At 43.4% G+C, this 14,629-nt stretch overlaps 1 protein-coding gene across 11 annotated transcripts in view; it reads left to right on the forward strand.

Annotated features, from left to right (window-relative positions):
• The window catches only part of PRR14L (proline rich 14 like), a 62,872-nt gene that overhangs the window by 27,501 nt on the left and 20,742 nt on the right, over window positions 1-14,629 (forward strand). For 10 of the 11 annotated variants that reach the window (XM_084799227.1, XM_084799220.1, XM_084799218.1 and 7 more), the window contains 3 exons: window positions 1,208-1,279; window positions 2,187-2,358; window positions 3,215-3,321. In XM_084799227.1, coding sequence (XP_084655353.1) covers window positions 1,208-1,279; window positions 2,187-2,358; window positions 3,215-3,321 — 351 coding nt within the window. Of the gene's footprint in view, window positions 1-1,207; window positions 1,280-2,186; window positions 2,359-2,899; window positions 3,043-3,214; window positions 3,322-14,629 lie in introns of those variants that run through there. The other variant, XR_014782609.1, reaches the window with a different exon arrangement.

Below are 14,629 nucleotides of genomic sequence, written 5' to 3' on the forward strand. Positions count from 1 at the left end.
TGTAGACCAGGCTGGTCTCAGACTCACAGAGATCCTCCTGCCTCTGCCTCCCAACTGCATAACATTCTTATTATTTATTTATTTAGGTTGTTTGAGATAGGGTTTCTATGTCTAACTCTGGCTGTCCTGGAACTCACTCTGTAGACCAGGCTGGCCTCTAACTCACATAGGCCCTCCTGCCTCTGGCTCCTGAGTGCTGAGACTAAAGGCATGCACCATCACCACCAACTACACAAAATTAGTAAGTTTGTAAATAAATAAATTGAATAAATGAATGAGTTGCCTCCTGGCAAGATGGTTCAAGGAATAAGCCACCAAGTGTGACTACCTGAGTTAGATTCCTAGAACTCACATAGTAGGAGGAGAAAGATGACAAGTTGCCCTTTGACCTCCACATATGTGCCATGGTATACACATGGTAAGTTCACACATATGTACAAAATAAGAAAATATACCTTAAAAACAAAAACTGTCAAATGATGGTACACTGCTTGCTTTGTCTGGTGTTTTGTGTCTGCCTCTAGTATGTAAATTGTTATAATTGGCTCTGTGCTATAAGTCTGTGGCACACAGCTTTAAACTATGATGGTGTTGTATTTCCTCTTCCCCCCAGGCCCTTCCCCCCCCCCCCCATCTTTCTTGTCTTCTAGTAGCTAATGCTGGCCTCCAACTCACTGTGTTAAGCTTGACTTCCTGATTCTGCTCCACCTCCCAGGTTCTAAGATTACAGGCATGACCACTTCACTGTTGTCTTAACACTGTTGTGTTAGGATTCAGGATGTGAGGCTTGGCCTTTTCTCTTTCAGAACTCTTTCTCATGTGGTGTTTCTAATTTCTACCAATATTTTTACTTCCTACATTCTATCATTCAATATGTAACTTTCTTGTCTTTTTTCTTTTCCTTTTTTTTTTCTTTTTGGTTTTTCGAGACAGGGTTTCTGTTGTAGTCGTAGCTGTCCTGGACTCACTCTGTAGACCAGGCTGGCCTTGAGTTCACAGAGATCCACCTGCCTCTGCCTCCCGAGTGCTGGGGTTAGGAAGCACTCTTCTGTTCGCTTACTTCTACCCTTGTGACGAGCATGTGAGCACAGTTGGGAGGTCCTTGTTTCTGGGCTGTCACAAAGGCCATCACCTGCGGGAACCAGCACCAGGCTTGCCATTGTCCCCCTCCCATAACCTGCTGCTTTATACTTGTGCTTTACTTCAGCCACGCCACCGTACCACATGTGCCTCTTCCTGGCATGGAAGCGCTCCATGACGCCAGCAGCAGTCACATGAGGTAAGCCTTGGTGGACGGGCATGGAGTGTGCACGAGAAATACACTTATTGTAGTGTTCATCGATAGCATGGCATAGCTCCAACCCCTTGTCTCAGCAGTCTCACTGTTTATAGGTCTCCAGTAAAGATCTCTGAGATTCAGCGGTGCTCGAAATAGATAACAAGGAGCAAGCTTGTATAATTAGCACCATCTACTTTTGAAAACGTTGTTAGCCAGCTTATTACTATCTCAAGGTGTTTCAAATCCTGCCACCGCACCAGCCTCACTCAGTGCCACTCCCTGGATGGGGTTGGTTTCATCTGAGCCATGTTCATTTGTTCATTCACCAAATGTCTTCTCGCTAGACTCTGCTTATTTACACATTTTAAAAATGAAGCTGCTCTATACCACTGAAGTGAATTGACCACATTCTTGTAATTTTCCACATGTGTAGGCCCAGGTTGTGTTTTGAATTGACTAGAAAACAAGTTGACTGAAAATGCCATTCCTGGAAGGAAGAAACACCCATTCTAATCTGTATGTCGGGTGACAGATGTCTCAGTAGTAAACTGCCCACCCTGTAAGCCTGAGGGACTGAGCTTCATCCTCCAGAGCCCACATAGAAACCCCGGCATGTGGCTCACTTGTAATTCTAGGTAGGCGGAGCCTGTGGCTAACTGGCCGGCCAGCCTCGGCTACTTTTTGGTGAGCTTTAGGCCAGTGAGAGACTCTGTGTCAAAAACAAGGTAGATGGGGCAGCTGAGGAAGGACCTTGTCTTAAGGTTGTCTTCTGGCCTCCCCACACACGTGCACCAGGACACAAATGTACGCAGAAAAAAAAAAAAACCTAAATAAAAATACCTGCTAACTGGTAGTAGAAAGCAAACCTCATCCAGGTTTTATCTTCATTCTGTCTCCGTGGTGCTAGGCTAGAGCCTGTGTTTCCTGCCTTGGTGCCAAAGTCTTGCTTGGTAACAGAGCCTGCTGTTAGCACGCTCTTGCTCACAGCCGCTGAGCTCCAGATTCCTGGGTTTGATGAGCTGGATGGTGTGTTGGCAGCTTGCCCCCGACCACAGAGCAGCCCTGCGCAGCAGAAAGAGGTAAATGCAGAGTACCAGGTGTCAGGTGGAAGTGGCATTGGGGTTTCCATGGCTTTTGTTTTTTTTTTGGTGGGGGGAGTTCGTGGTGATGGTGGTGGTGGTGGTGGTGGTGGTGGTGGTGGTGGTGGTTTGTTGTGGTCGTTCCCCGCTTCCCTCCAACACAGGGTTTCCTGTGTAGCCCTGGCTGTCCTGGAATTCGCTCTGTAGACCAGGCTGGCTCTGCCTCCTGAATGCTGGGTTAAAGGCATGCACCACCACCGCCTGGCTGGAGTTTCCATTGTCAGTGCCCATCACATGGTGGGTACAGGCTTTCCTCACTAGCCTTAGCTCACTATCTGAGAGCACTAAGGTAGGGTTTTCAGCTTGACCCAGCCCTTGGCCAGGAAAGGATATGGTGGACTTTTATGGAGGTTGTTCCCTTAGTTTTAGTTTGTTTTCAGAGATGGGGTCCTACTGTCTTCTCCTTTGGCTTCCAGCCCCTGGGTTCAGTCTGTCCTTAGTTATCTTACTGTGTATTGTTTTCCACATTTATGTTTCTCAGCAACAGCATTAAGGAGGGTGTTTTGAGAGAGACTTATACCCAAGAGCCACTGTGTACATAGTGTCCTTCAGTTTTACAGTCACCCGCCTCCACTGATTCAAGACTCAGAGTTGATTGTCTCAATTGGAACTGTTCGACTCTGGGTTAGTATATGAAAGGGCAGTGACTGAAAACGCAGCCAGACAAGGAAGGGGAGATTGTCATCAGCGACGTTTTAGGCTTATCTGTAAACTGAGGGAGCAATGTTCCATGTACAGGAGCTTGATTTAAAATGTCTTACATCTTCTCTGTTTTTCTTCTCAACCCTAAAAACAGGCTGAGCCAGAGAAGAGACCAAAGAAAGTCTCACAGATCCGCATCCGGAAAACCATTCCTAAGCCAGATCCCAACCTTACCCCAATGGGCCTGCCTCGGCCCAAAAGGTGAGCTTCTCCAGTGCAGGCTGGGTTTGTTCTTGGAAAATTGTTAGGGAAAGCATAGCTGCCCTAAAGCTGTCTATATCCAAGCTATGCTTTTACTTCTAGGAATCTATCCCGAAGAGTTCATTGGTTGTACAGCTAAATGTTGATGTGCAAGATATCTTAATATGTTAATTTGTATTGTGCTGCTTGTGCTAGGTATTGTGCATACATAATCATAGCTTAAACTCCAGTAGAAATCTAGCCCTTGAGAGGCCAAGGCAGGAGGAGGAGCTCAAGTGAACGCCAGCTTTGGGTACATAGTGACCACAAAGCCAGCCTGGGCTATGCTGTGAGGTTCTTTCTCTCAAAAAAAAAAAAAAAAAAAAAGAAAGAAAGAAGGAAAGAAGACAGAATTACATGATGAGACCCTGTCTCCAAACAACAACAAAAAGTCACACACACACACAAACCAGAAAACCCAATTTATTTAAAAAAAATTTTTTTTAGGTTTATGTATGTTTCTGTGGATGTGTGTCTGTGAACCATGTTTATACCTGGTGCCCTCGAAGGTCAGAAGATGGCACTGGAGGGGTGTGTGTGTGTGTGTGTGTGTGTGTGTGTAATATATATGTATGTATGTATGAATATATATGTGCACACATATATACAGATAGATAGATAGATAGATAGATAGATAGATAGATAGGCAGGCTGCCATGTGGGTGCTGGGAACCAAACCCAGGTCCTGTGTAAGAGCAACAAATGTCTTTAACTGGTGAGCCATATCTCCAAACCCCCAGTGTGTGTGTGTGTGTGTGTGTGTGTGTGTGTGTGTGTGTGTGTGTGTGTGGCCTGAGCTAGCTACCACCCAGCAGTAGTTTTCTTTTTCTTTCTTTTTTTGTTTTGTTTTGTTTTTCAAGACAGGGTCTCTCTGTGTAGCCTTGACTATCCTGGACTCGCTTCGTAGACCAGGCTGGCCTCAAAATTAAAGTGATCCGCCTGTCTCTGCCTCCCAAGTGCTGGGATTTGAGGTGTGTGCCACCACCGCCCGGCTTCTTTCTTTCTTTCTTTTTAATATTTATTTTATGTATATAAGTGCTCTATCTGCATATACACCTATTTGCCAGAAGAGAGCATCAGATCCTAGTATAGATGGTTGTGAGCTACCACATGGTTGCTGGGAATTGAACTCAGGACCTCTGGAAAAGTAGACAGTGCTCTTAGCCACTGAGCCATCTCTCTATGCTCTCCTTCCTTCCTTCCTTTCTTTCTTTCTTTCTTTCTTTCTTTCTTTCTTTCTTTCTTTCTTTCTTTCTTTCTTCTCAATACAGGGTTTCTCTGTGTAGCCCTGGCTGACCTAGACTCAATTTGTAGACCAGGTTGGCCTGAAACTCACAGATATCTGCCTGCCTCTGCCTCCCCAGTGCTAGGACTAAAGGTGTGTACCCCCACACCCAGCCTCTTTTTCTTTTCTCTTTTTATGGTATAAAATCCTGGGTTTTGTTGTTGCTGTTTTTTGATTTGCATATAGAGTTATGCATCCCATGGCAACTGTCTATGTTTGCTCTCCTCCCTACACCCACTCACACCTAGCTGGTCCCCATATCCCCCAGGAAACTATCCATTACCCACACTGTTCCTCATTTTCCTAAGATCGCATCCTCCCTCACGATACCATTTTTAGTTTTTTTATACACATGTAATAATTTTGTTTTGTTTTTGTTCTTTGTTTTTTTGTTTTGTTTTGTTTTTTGAGGCAGGGTTTCTCTGTCTCAGATGGCTCCAGAGCGCTGGGATTAAAGGAGTATGCTACCACAGCCTGTCCTCACATGTAATAATTTTAAGTGTGTTCTGCATATGAGGGAAAAATGCAATGTTTGCCTTTGATATTCTGGCTTATTTTGCACTCTGATTTCCGTGTTGGCTACAGAAGTTGGCACTTTGAGCAGCATTGCACACATTTTTCTTTCCGTACAATTTCACCAGCATGTGTTGTCATTTGTTTCTTTTAAAAGTGTGTGTGTGTGTGTGCGCGCGCGCGCGCCTACAGAAGCCAGAAGGTTTTGATCCCACTGGAGCTGTAGTTATAGGGTACTATGAGATGCTGGGCATGGGTACTGGGAACTGAACTTTGGTCCTCTGCAGAAGCAGCAGATGTTCCTATTATGTTTGCCTTAATCCTTACTTTCTGCCCTGCCCTCCTACTTCCCCCATCTCTGTTACCGGTGGCTGATATTTTTTAGTTTTTTCTGTAGTAGGCAATGAGCCCACACAGGCTCTCCCCTGTGCAGCATATTTGTATTGGTGGAGTGTTTTCTCACGTGGATGCCCCAGCACATGTCTCTGTGTTCTCTCCCCGCTTTGCTGCCACTCACACTTTTTACTGGAGAAGGATTGCTGATCCCTCGCTGCCCAGCTGCTGTTATCACACTTCTCACCTGGGGCTTTGAGGCAGTCTTTCCTCCCACGCCTGTCCCTGGGAACATGGTGGCATCCAGGTGATTCTTCTGGTTACCATGTCTTTCTCATCTTTTCTATCCAAAGGACTCCTGTGTGGAGGAGCTGTCATTGCCTTCTGGAGCTTGGGAGATGTGGGTAACTGCCTAGGCGGGTGGACCGGGACTCCCTTTGTTATATCTTCAAGATGAATTGCTCCTTGTATTAATGTGTAGTATTTCTATCTCTTCTGATTCGTTTTGGTTAGAAGTCCACTTTGTCAGACATCAGAATAACTATGCCAACTTGGTTTTAGTTTTCATTTGCTTGATGCATTGTATTTCCATCTTTTTAAAATTTCCACCAAAAATATGTTTTATTTTATTTGTATGGATGTTTTGTCTTAGTGTGTGTTTGTGCACTGTGTGTGTGTACCTATTGCCCATGGAGTCCAGAAGACAGTATAGGTACTCGTGGGACTGGAGATACAGATGGATGTGAGGTGCTGTATATGTGCTGGGACGCAAACCTGGGTCCCCTGCAAGAGCAGCTGGTGCTCTTAACCACTGAGCAGTCACTTCAGCGCCTTGGCTTTGTATTTTTGGAATCTTGACTATGATGTGTTGACATGATAATATGTAGCTGAGAGGTTTTTCTCTGGTAGTATCTATTTGGAGTTCTAAATGCCTCTTGTGTGTGAATGTCTTTCTCTAAATTTGGAAAAAAGTATGCTGTTTGCTTCTATAAACTTTTAGTGGATTTTTTGGGTTTAAGATTTTTCATCTTTTTTTATCCTACAAATTCTTGGGTTTGTTTCTTAATTGTATCCCAGAGTTCTTGAAGATTGTGGTTATGTTTGCTTTTGTTATTTTTGGTTTTATTTGTTTGTTTGTTTGTGGGTGGTATTTGTTTCTTTTGATTTTTCGAGACAGGGTTTCTATGTTAGCCTTAACTGTCCTGGAACTCACTTTGTAGACCAGGGTGGCCTCAAGGTCACAGCGATCCACCTGTTCCCATCTCCGGAGTGCTAAGATCAGAAGTGTGTGCCACAACCACCTGGCCTTGTTTTGTTTTCTTATTGATGATTGAATGCTGTTTTTTACCACCTTCTTTTCTCCATCCTTGATATTCTTTCCTTTGCTTTGTTGAGCCTGTTGTTGACATTATTGTTTATTATTTGATTCATTGCATTTTTATTGGCCACTTTTCTCTAGCCTGCTTGCTTCTTTGAAAAATTTTTGTGTGTTTTTAGTTATGTGTGGATTTGTGAGGAGAGTGGGTGCACATGCGTGCAATTGCCCTGGGATGCTAGGAGAGAGTGTTAGAGCCCCTGGAATTATGAATGTCCATGTGGATTCTGTGAACTAAACCTAGGTCCTCTGCAAGAGGAGCAAATGTTCTGAACCAGGGTGTCACTGTGAAGCCTCGCTGACCTGGAACCCACTGCGTAGGTTAGGCTCACAGAGATCGGTCTTCCACACTCCTGTTTAAACCTCAAAAATGGGTTTCTTGTGTCTATCCTCAGTCCTTTTTTGAATTTCCATTTTTAGGCACCTTATTTACTGCCTTTAACTCATTCTGTAGCCCAAACAGGCTTTCAACTTAGGAGTCTCCTGCCTCAGTCTTGCAGAATAACTGTGCCATCAGGCCTAGCTGAAAGGTATAGTTTTGGTTTTGTAGTTGTTTTTGTTTTTTTCTCTAGACAGACTCAGTTTTTGTTTTTCTCTGTGCAACCCTGGCTTTCCTGGATTCTTTTGGGTGAGGCTGGAGAGATGGCTTAGGCCAAGACATGACTTTCTCCTCCTGTGGAGGGTTCAGCTTAGTTTCCCAGCACCCCACATGGTGGTTCATAGCTATCCACTCCAGTTCCTGGGGTGCCAGTGTCCTTCTCTAAGCACCAAGCATGCACAGCACACATACAAACATGCAAGCAGAGCACTCACTTTGTAAAATGAGTAAACGAAACAGATAAAATGTTTGTGGGGAAAAAGGTTCTTTTGGGTTTTGAGATGGGTCTCTTGTGGCACACCTGGTCCTCTAAGTAGCTATTACAACTGCGGACCCTGTTGCCAGTACAGCATCTTGCATTTGTGTCCTTGTTTGTTTGTTTGTGTCTCATGCTCTTACTATATAGACGTCTCTTACTATGTAGACGAGGCTGGCCAAAACTTGGGAAGCGGAGACAGTTGGATCTCTAATGGCTGGGGTTAAAGGCATGTGTCACTGTCCTCAGTTGTATTGTCTTGTATTTTTAATTATTTTTAAGACAATGTCTTACTGTGTAGTTTTGGCTAGCCTGAAACTTAAAGAGATCTACTTGCCTCTGCCTCCCTAGTGTGGGATTGAAAGCGTACATCCCCACGCCCTGCTTCTTTTTTAAACTAGTAATCTAGATTGGTTGGTTGGTTGGTTTTGGTTTTTCGAGACAGGGTTTCTCTGTGTAGCCTTGGCTGTCCTGGAGTCTCTTTGTAGACCAGGCTGGCCTCAAACTCAAAGCAATCACCTGCCTCTGCCTCCCGAGTGCTGAGATTAAAGGCATGTGCCACCACTACTTGGCTAGATTATTTTGTGCATTCCAGGCTGCCCTCAAATTTATTATGTAGCTGAGGGTGACTTTGAACTTCTGATCCTACTGTCTTCACCTTTCAATGGCTGGGATTCCTGTCATGTGCCACCATGCTCAGTCTATGTGGTGTCCAGAAAGGTTTTTTTCTTACTTATATTTAAATTAACTATTTGTGTATATGCCTGCCTGCATGTGCTAAAATGCATGTGAAGATCAGAGTACAATTTTAGGGAGTTGGTTTTCTCCTTCCCCCAGGTGGTCACAGGTTTTGGACTCAGCTCATAAGGCTTGGAGGCAAGTGCCTTTATTTATACATGGAGTCATCTTTACTGCCCTGATGAAACCATTCTTAGTAATTTTTCTGTTTTCCAACTTAAGTAAATTTGTTAATTTTTACTTTTATTTAACTTTTTGCTCTTAAATTTTATGTCTGATGAGTGACTATCTACATGCGTGGGTCTATGCCACATGGATGTCTGGTGTCCATGACTGTCGGAACAGGGCATCAGATCCCCAGAACTGGGATTATGGATGGTCATGAAAGACTATGAGGGTGCTGGAGAGATGGCTCAGGAGTTAATACACTGGTTTTCTTCTAGAAGACCTGGGATTAAATTCCAAGTACCCAAATGGCAGCTCACCACCATTTGTGTCTAATGCCTGGGAGGCCAGAAGAGGGCACCATGTCCCCTGAATTTGGAGATACAGATGTTTGTGAGCTGCCATATAGTGTTGGGAATGGAACTGGGTTGCCATCTCTCCAGCTTTCTATTTTAATTTTTTAAAAAGATTTATTTATTTATTATGTACACAATGTTTTGCCTGCACGTGTGCCTGCCCGCTAGAAGAAGGCATCAGATCTCATTATAGATGGTTATGAACCACCATGTGGTTGCTGGGAATTGAACTCAGGACCTCTGGAAGAGCAGATGGTGCTCTTAATCTCTGAGCCATCTCTCCAGCCCCTATTTTAATTTTTTGAGGAACCTTCACACTGTTTTTGTGGAGTCTGGAGAGAACAATTAAGAGCCCTTGATGCTTCCCTTGAGGGGATCTGAATTTTGTCAGGTGGCCTCCCACTCCCTCCCCAGAGGATTTGATGTCTTGTAGCATCACTCACACAGACACATAGACACATGAATAAAAATACGTTATGATCTTAGCAATAGGCCTTTATAGTACCTCAACTGTACAGCTAGCCCATCCACATGCCAGCAGTCCTCCCAGGCTTCCTCTTCTCTGTCTGCCCTCCAGCACTTCCTTTGGCAGCTCCAGGGGAGGTGCTGTGGGTTTGATCCTCATTTTCTGGGTTGGTGCTGCTGTTTTTGCACGCACGTGTTGGTCATGTGTTTGACTCTCCATTCAGCTGTCTAAGAAATTGGGACTACAAACATTCCCTTGCCAAGTTAGTAGGTTTTTGGTTTTGTTCGTTTGTTTGTTTGTTTGGAGATTGTATTTCTCTTGTTTTTGTTTGTTTGCTGGGTTCCATATATCTTCTGGAAATTAACCCTTTAGCAGGTGTGTTATTTACAGATATTCTTCTGTTCTTCAGTTTGTCTTTGTTCTGCTAGCTCTTTGCATAGAGCTTTTGAGTTTTGTGTGATCACATTGCTCATTTGTACTTTTGTTGCCCGTGTGTTAGGGATCATATATTAAAATATATTTGGTCAGTTTAGTGTCATACGACATTTCCCTAAGAGTTTCTTATAGTTTCCTAGTTCTAGCCGTCTTTTGCCGGGGAGGTGGGAGTAGAGAGTGGGTGTCTGTTTTGTTTGCCTATTTCTGTTGTGGTGTCAGGAATCAAACCCAGAGCCTTGATTTTTTTTTGTTTTTTCGAGACAGGGTACCACCTCACCTGGCTGGTGTGTGAATTTTTTTCTTTCTTTCTTTTTTTCTTCAAGACAAGGTTTCCCTCTATATCCCTGGCTGTCTTGACTCACTTTGTAGACCAGGCTGACCTTGAACTCACAGAAATCCACTTGCCTCTGCCTCCCAAGTGCCCCACCATACCCAGTGAATTTTTTTAATTTCTTTTGTTTGTTTGTTTGTTTGTTTTTAAGACAGTGTTTCTCTGTGTAGTCTTGGCTATCCAGGACTCACTTTGTAGACCCAACTGACCTCAAACTTAGAGATCCGCCTGCCTCTTCCTTCTGAGTGCCGGGATTAAAGGCCAGCACCACCATACCCAACTTCTGAATTTTTTATTTCTGTATTCTCTATTTTATTGTTTTTATACTAATACCATGCTGTTTTGGTTACTACAGATTTGCAGTTTTTTTTAGGCTGTTTGTTTTTGAGACAGGGTCTTGACATGCACACCTACTTGGCCTGAACTCTCATCTCAAACCTGGCCTCAAACTTGGGGAAATTGTGCTTCAGCTGGGATTATATGCATGCGCTATCATGCCTGAATTTATGCACTGTGCTTTAAAGCTGAGTATTGCAGCCAAGCACACTGGGACACATTTAATCCCAGCAGAGGTAGAGGCAGGTGGATCGCTGAGTTGAAGCCAGGTCTGGCCTGCATAGTGCGTTCAAGCCAGCCAGCACTACCGTGACATCTTGTCTCAAAAAATAAATGCTGGAGGCCAGGCGTGGTGGTGCACGCCTTTAATCCCAGCGCTTGGGAGGCAGAGGCAGGCGGATCTCTGAGTTCAAGGCCGGCCTGGTCTACAAAGTGAGTCCAAGACAGCCAAGGCCACACAGAGAAACCTTGTCTCAAAAAACAAAAAAAAAACCAAACAAACAAAAAAAAAAAAAGCTGGGCGGTGGTGGCGGTACACACCTTTGATCCCAGCACTTGGGAGGCAGAAGCAGCCTGAGTTTGAGTCCAGCCTGGTCTACAAAGCAAATCCAGGACAGCCAGAGCTACACAGAGAGACCCTGTCTTGAAAAACCAAAAATAAATAAATAAATAAATAAATGTATATTAGAGAAAACATTAAAAATAAATAAATAAATAAGCAAACAAGCAAGCAAGCTGGGCATGGTGAGGTACTCGAGAGGCAGAGGCAGGCAGATCGATGTGAGTTCGAGGCCAGCCTGTTCTACAAAGTGAGTCCAGGACAGCCAAGGCTGCACAGACAAATCCTGTCTCAAAAAACGAAAAATAATTAAATAAAATTTAAAAGTTGGATATTGTAATGCCTTCATCTTTTTTTTTTTTTTTAAATTATTTAGTTAATTCTTTGCCCTGCTGGCGATGGGACTTTCATATATTATGCAAGGATTGGACCACAAAGCAAAACCTCTAGCTTTGATTTTTTTATGTTTATCTTGTTCGTTTGTGTATGTGTTTCTTTGTAAGTGTATAGACACATGAAAGGTGAGTGTGTGTGTGTGTGTGTGTGTGTGTGTGTGTGTGTGTGTGTGTGTGTGTAGACCAGATGAGAGCGTGGGGTGTCCTTCGTCATTCTCTGCTTTTTTCATTTAGGACAGGGTTTCCTCTTGAACCTGGGACTCATGATTTCTCGACTAGGCTGGAAGCCAGCCCCAGCCATCACCTGTTTCACAGGCAACTTAGTCCTTACATGGCTGCTCGGATCCAAGCTCTGGTCTTTGTGGTTGTAGACCAAGCAGTCTATAAACCACTGAGCTGTCTCACCCGCCCCTCCAGTTTTGTTCTTTTCCTTCAAGATGGTTTTATGACACCACCATTCTTTCTTTTCGGACCTGTGTGTAAGATGAAGAAAGACAAAATCAATGGCATGCTTAAAATGACTTCATTAATTACAGAGAGTGTTTAGCAGTATCAGTGATTTGATTAATACATTGAAATGGGATGGCAAGAAAGGCTGTTTTGAAATAATTTATGGACATTTCTCAGATGTGTAAATTTATAAATTAAAGATTGAGTCATTGGCTGTCCTGAAGCTGTGTTCTTGTATACGTGTGGGACGTCCCTGGAATGGTGGAGACCACTGGAGGTGTTAGGTGGGTGCTTGATTTAGCTCTGGGTTTTTACATTAGCATCATGTATTGGTCAAGGTCCAATCAGGATATAGAAACCACATAGAATTTCAAACTATGATAGGAGCGTAAATGTAGTGAGCGTCTGAAGTGTGCTCAGGCTAAGGAAGAACACAGGAAGACATATTTGGAGGGACTGTGAACTCCCCAGGCTGCCACTGAGACGGGTAGAGAAGCCGTGGCTGCAGCCCAGTGGTGTCTAGATCACAGGGCACGGCAGGCAAATAGGAAAGAACTACATTTTGTAACACATACAATGTATAATAAGTGGCTGACAGGCAACCCATAGAGGGACCTGGGCTGTAGCTCTTACACAAAACCCAGAGAATGGGTGATGCTTATTACAGAAGGAAGACAGACAAGCCTAGACAGGCTGCCTCTGAAACGAGCTAGGGCTCTATGTCACCAAAGGACTCCTCTCGCTCTGGCCGCATAGCTAAGTGTCTCTAGTGGACTCATGGCAGAACCAAAGGAAAGTGCTTAGAAGAATACAGGATGAGAAGCCCCTTAGCCTGCATTGTTCTTCTAGCAACTTCTAACTGAGCTGAGCATTGTACAGAAATGCTTAAATAGCGCAGGAATCCAGTACCAAAAGCAGAGACTGAACTTGATGGTAATGAGCACATTTCCCAAGGTTTTTTTTTTTTTTTTTTTTTTTTTTGTTGTTGTTGTTGTTGTTGTTGTTTTAATGGAGGGCATTATTGTGATGCTTCAGTGGTTAATTAGGTTTCTGATCTTGTAGAGGTCCCAAGTTTGGTTCTCGCTCCCATGTCAGGTAACTCAAAACCACTTATGAAATCCCAGCACTTGGGAGGCAGAGGCAAGCAGATCACTGTGAGTTCAAGGCCAGCCTGGTCTAAAAAACAAGTTGTCTAAAAACACCACCCCCACCCCCAAAAGAAAACAATGGGTTAGAGAAATGGCTCAGAGGTTAAGAACACTGACTGCTCTTCCTGAGGTCCTGAGTTCAATTCCCAGAAACCACATGGTGGCTCACAACCATCCATAATGTGATCTAATGCCCCCTTCTGGCGTGCAGGTATTCACACTGTATAAAAAATAAATAAATACATCTTTTTAAAAAACAAACAAACAAAACTACTTGTGACTCCAGCTCTGCGGGCCTGACAGCCTCTTCTGATTTCTGTGGATACCTACACACACACACACAGAAATAAATCTTTTAAAAAGTATGATCAAATAAGTAAATAAATAAGTAAATAAATTTGGTCACTCAGAAGAGCCCAGGCTGCTCCTTCAGAGGACCCTCATTCAGGTGCGAGCACCCGTATGTTAGCACACCTCTTCTGTCCTCCCCAGGCACTAGGCACCAGCTGGTGCATGTACGTGCAATGCAGGCAAAATACTCAATATAGATTAAAAAAAATAATAATCTTTAAAACAATTATTTAAATGTATGTGTTCTGGTGCAGTGCTATGTAAAAGAAAACAGTAACAACCAAGAAAAACATTTGTTTTGTTTTGTTTGAGACAGGATTTCTCTTATAGCCCTGGGTATACTGGAACTTGCTGTATAGACTAAGCTGCCCTTGAACTTGAAGAGATCCCCCTGCTTCTGCCACCTGAGTGCTGGAGATAAAAGCATGTGTGACTGCATCTAGCTAAGAGGAAATTTTTAAAGGAATGAAATTTAAAATAATTAGTCTTCAAAAAATTAGCCAGATCATAAATACATAAATTGGTAAAACAGAAAATTAACAATGAATAGTGATATGTAGGGAGATTTACTGTACAGTGAAGATATCTTCTCAGATCCGTGGTGGAAAGCTGGGCTCTTAATTGGTATTGGGATGGTAGCCATTTTAAGAATAAAGTTGTAGGTATACACCTTTATCCTAAACATATTATCTACTAATCAGATTTTAGTGTAAATAAAGCTACCTAAGTATATTTGAAGAAACCATAGGAAATTTCTGGTTGAGATGGGCTAACTATAATAGAAATTTGTAAAAGGCTAAAAAGTAAACTGTCTAAAAATAAAGAAGTTCAGACTGGAGAGATGGCTCAATAGTTAAGAACACCGGCTGCTCTTCCAGAGGACCCAGGTTCAAGTCCCAGCACCCACATGTCAGCTCACAACTGTGTGTAATTCCAGTTCCAGGGGATGTGACACCTTCACACAGACATACACGCAGGAATTAATTAGTTAAAAACAAACAAACAAACAAAAAGCCGGGTGCCTTTAATCCCAGCACTTGGGAGGCAGAGGCAGACAGATCACACTGTTGAGTTCGAGGCCAGCCTGCTCTACAAAATGAGTCCAGGACAGCCAAGAGTACACAGAGAGACCCTGTCTTGAAAAACGAAAATAAAACAAAAACAAAAAAAGTTCTAGAG

Source organism: Acomys minous, assembly GCF_964271855.1.
Source record: "Acomys minous genome assembly, chromosome: 10".
Taxonomy (NCBI): domain Eukaryota; kingdom Metazoa; phylum Chordata; class Mammalia; order Rodentia; family Muridae; genus Acomys; species Acomys minous.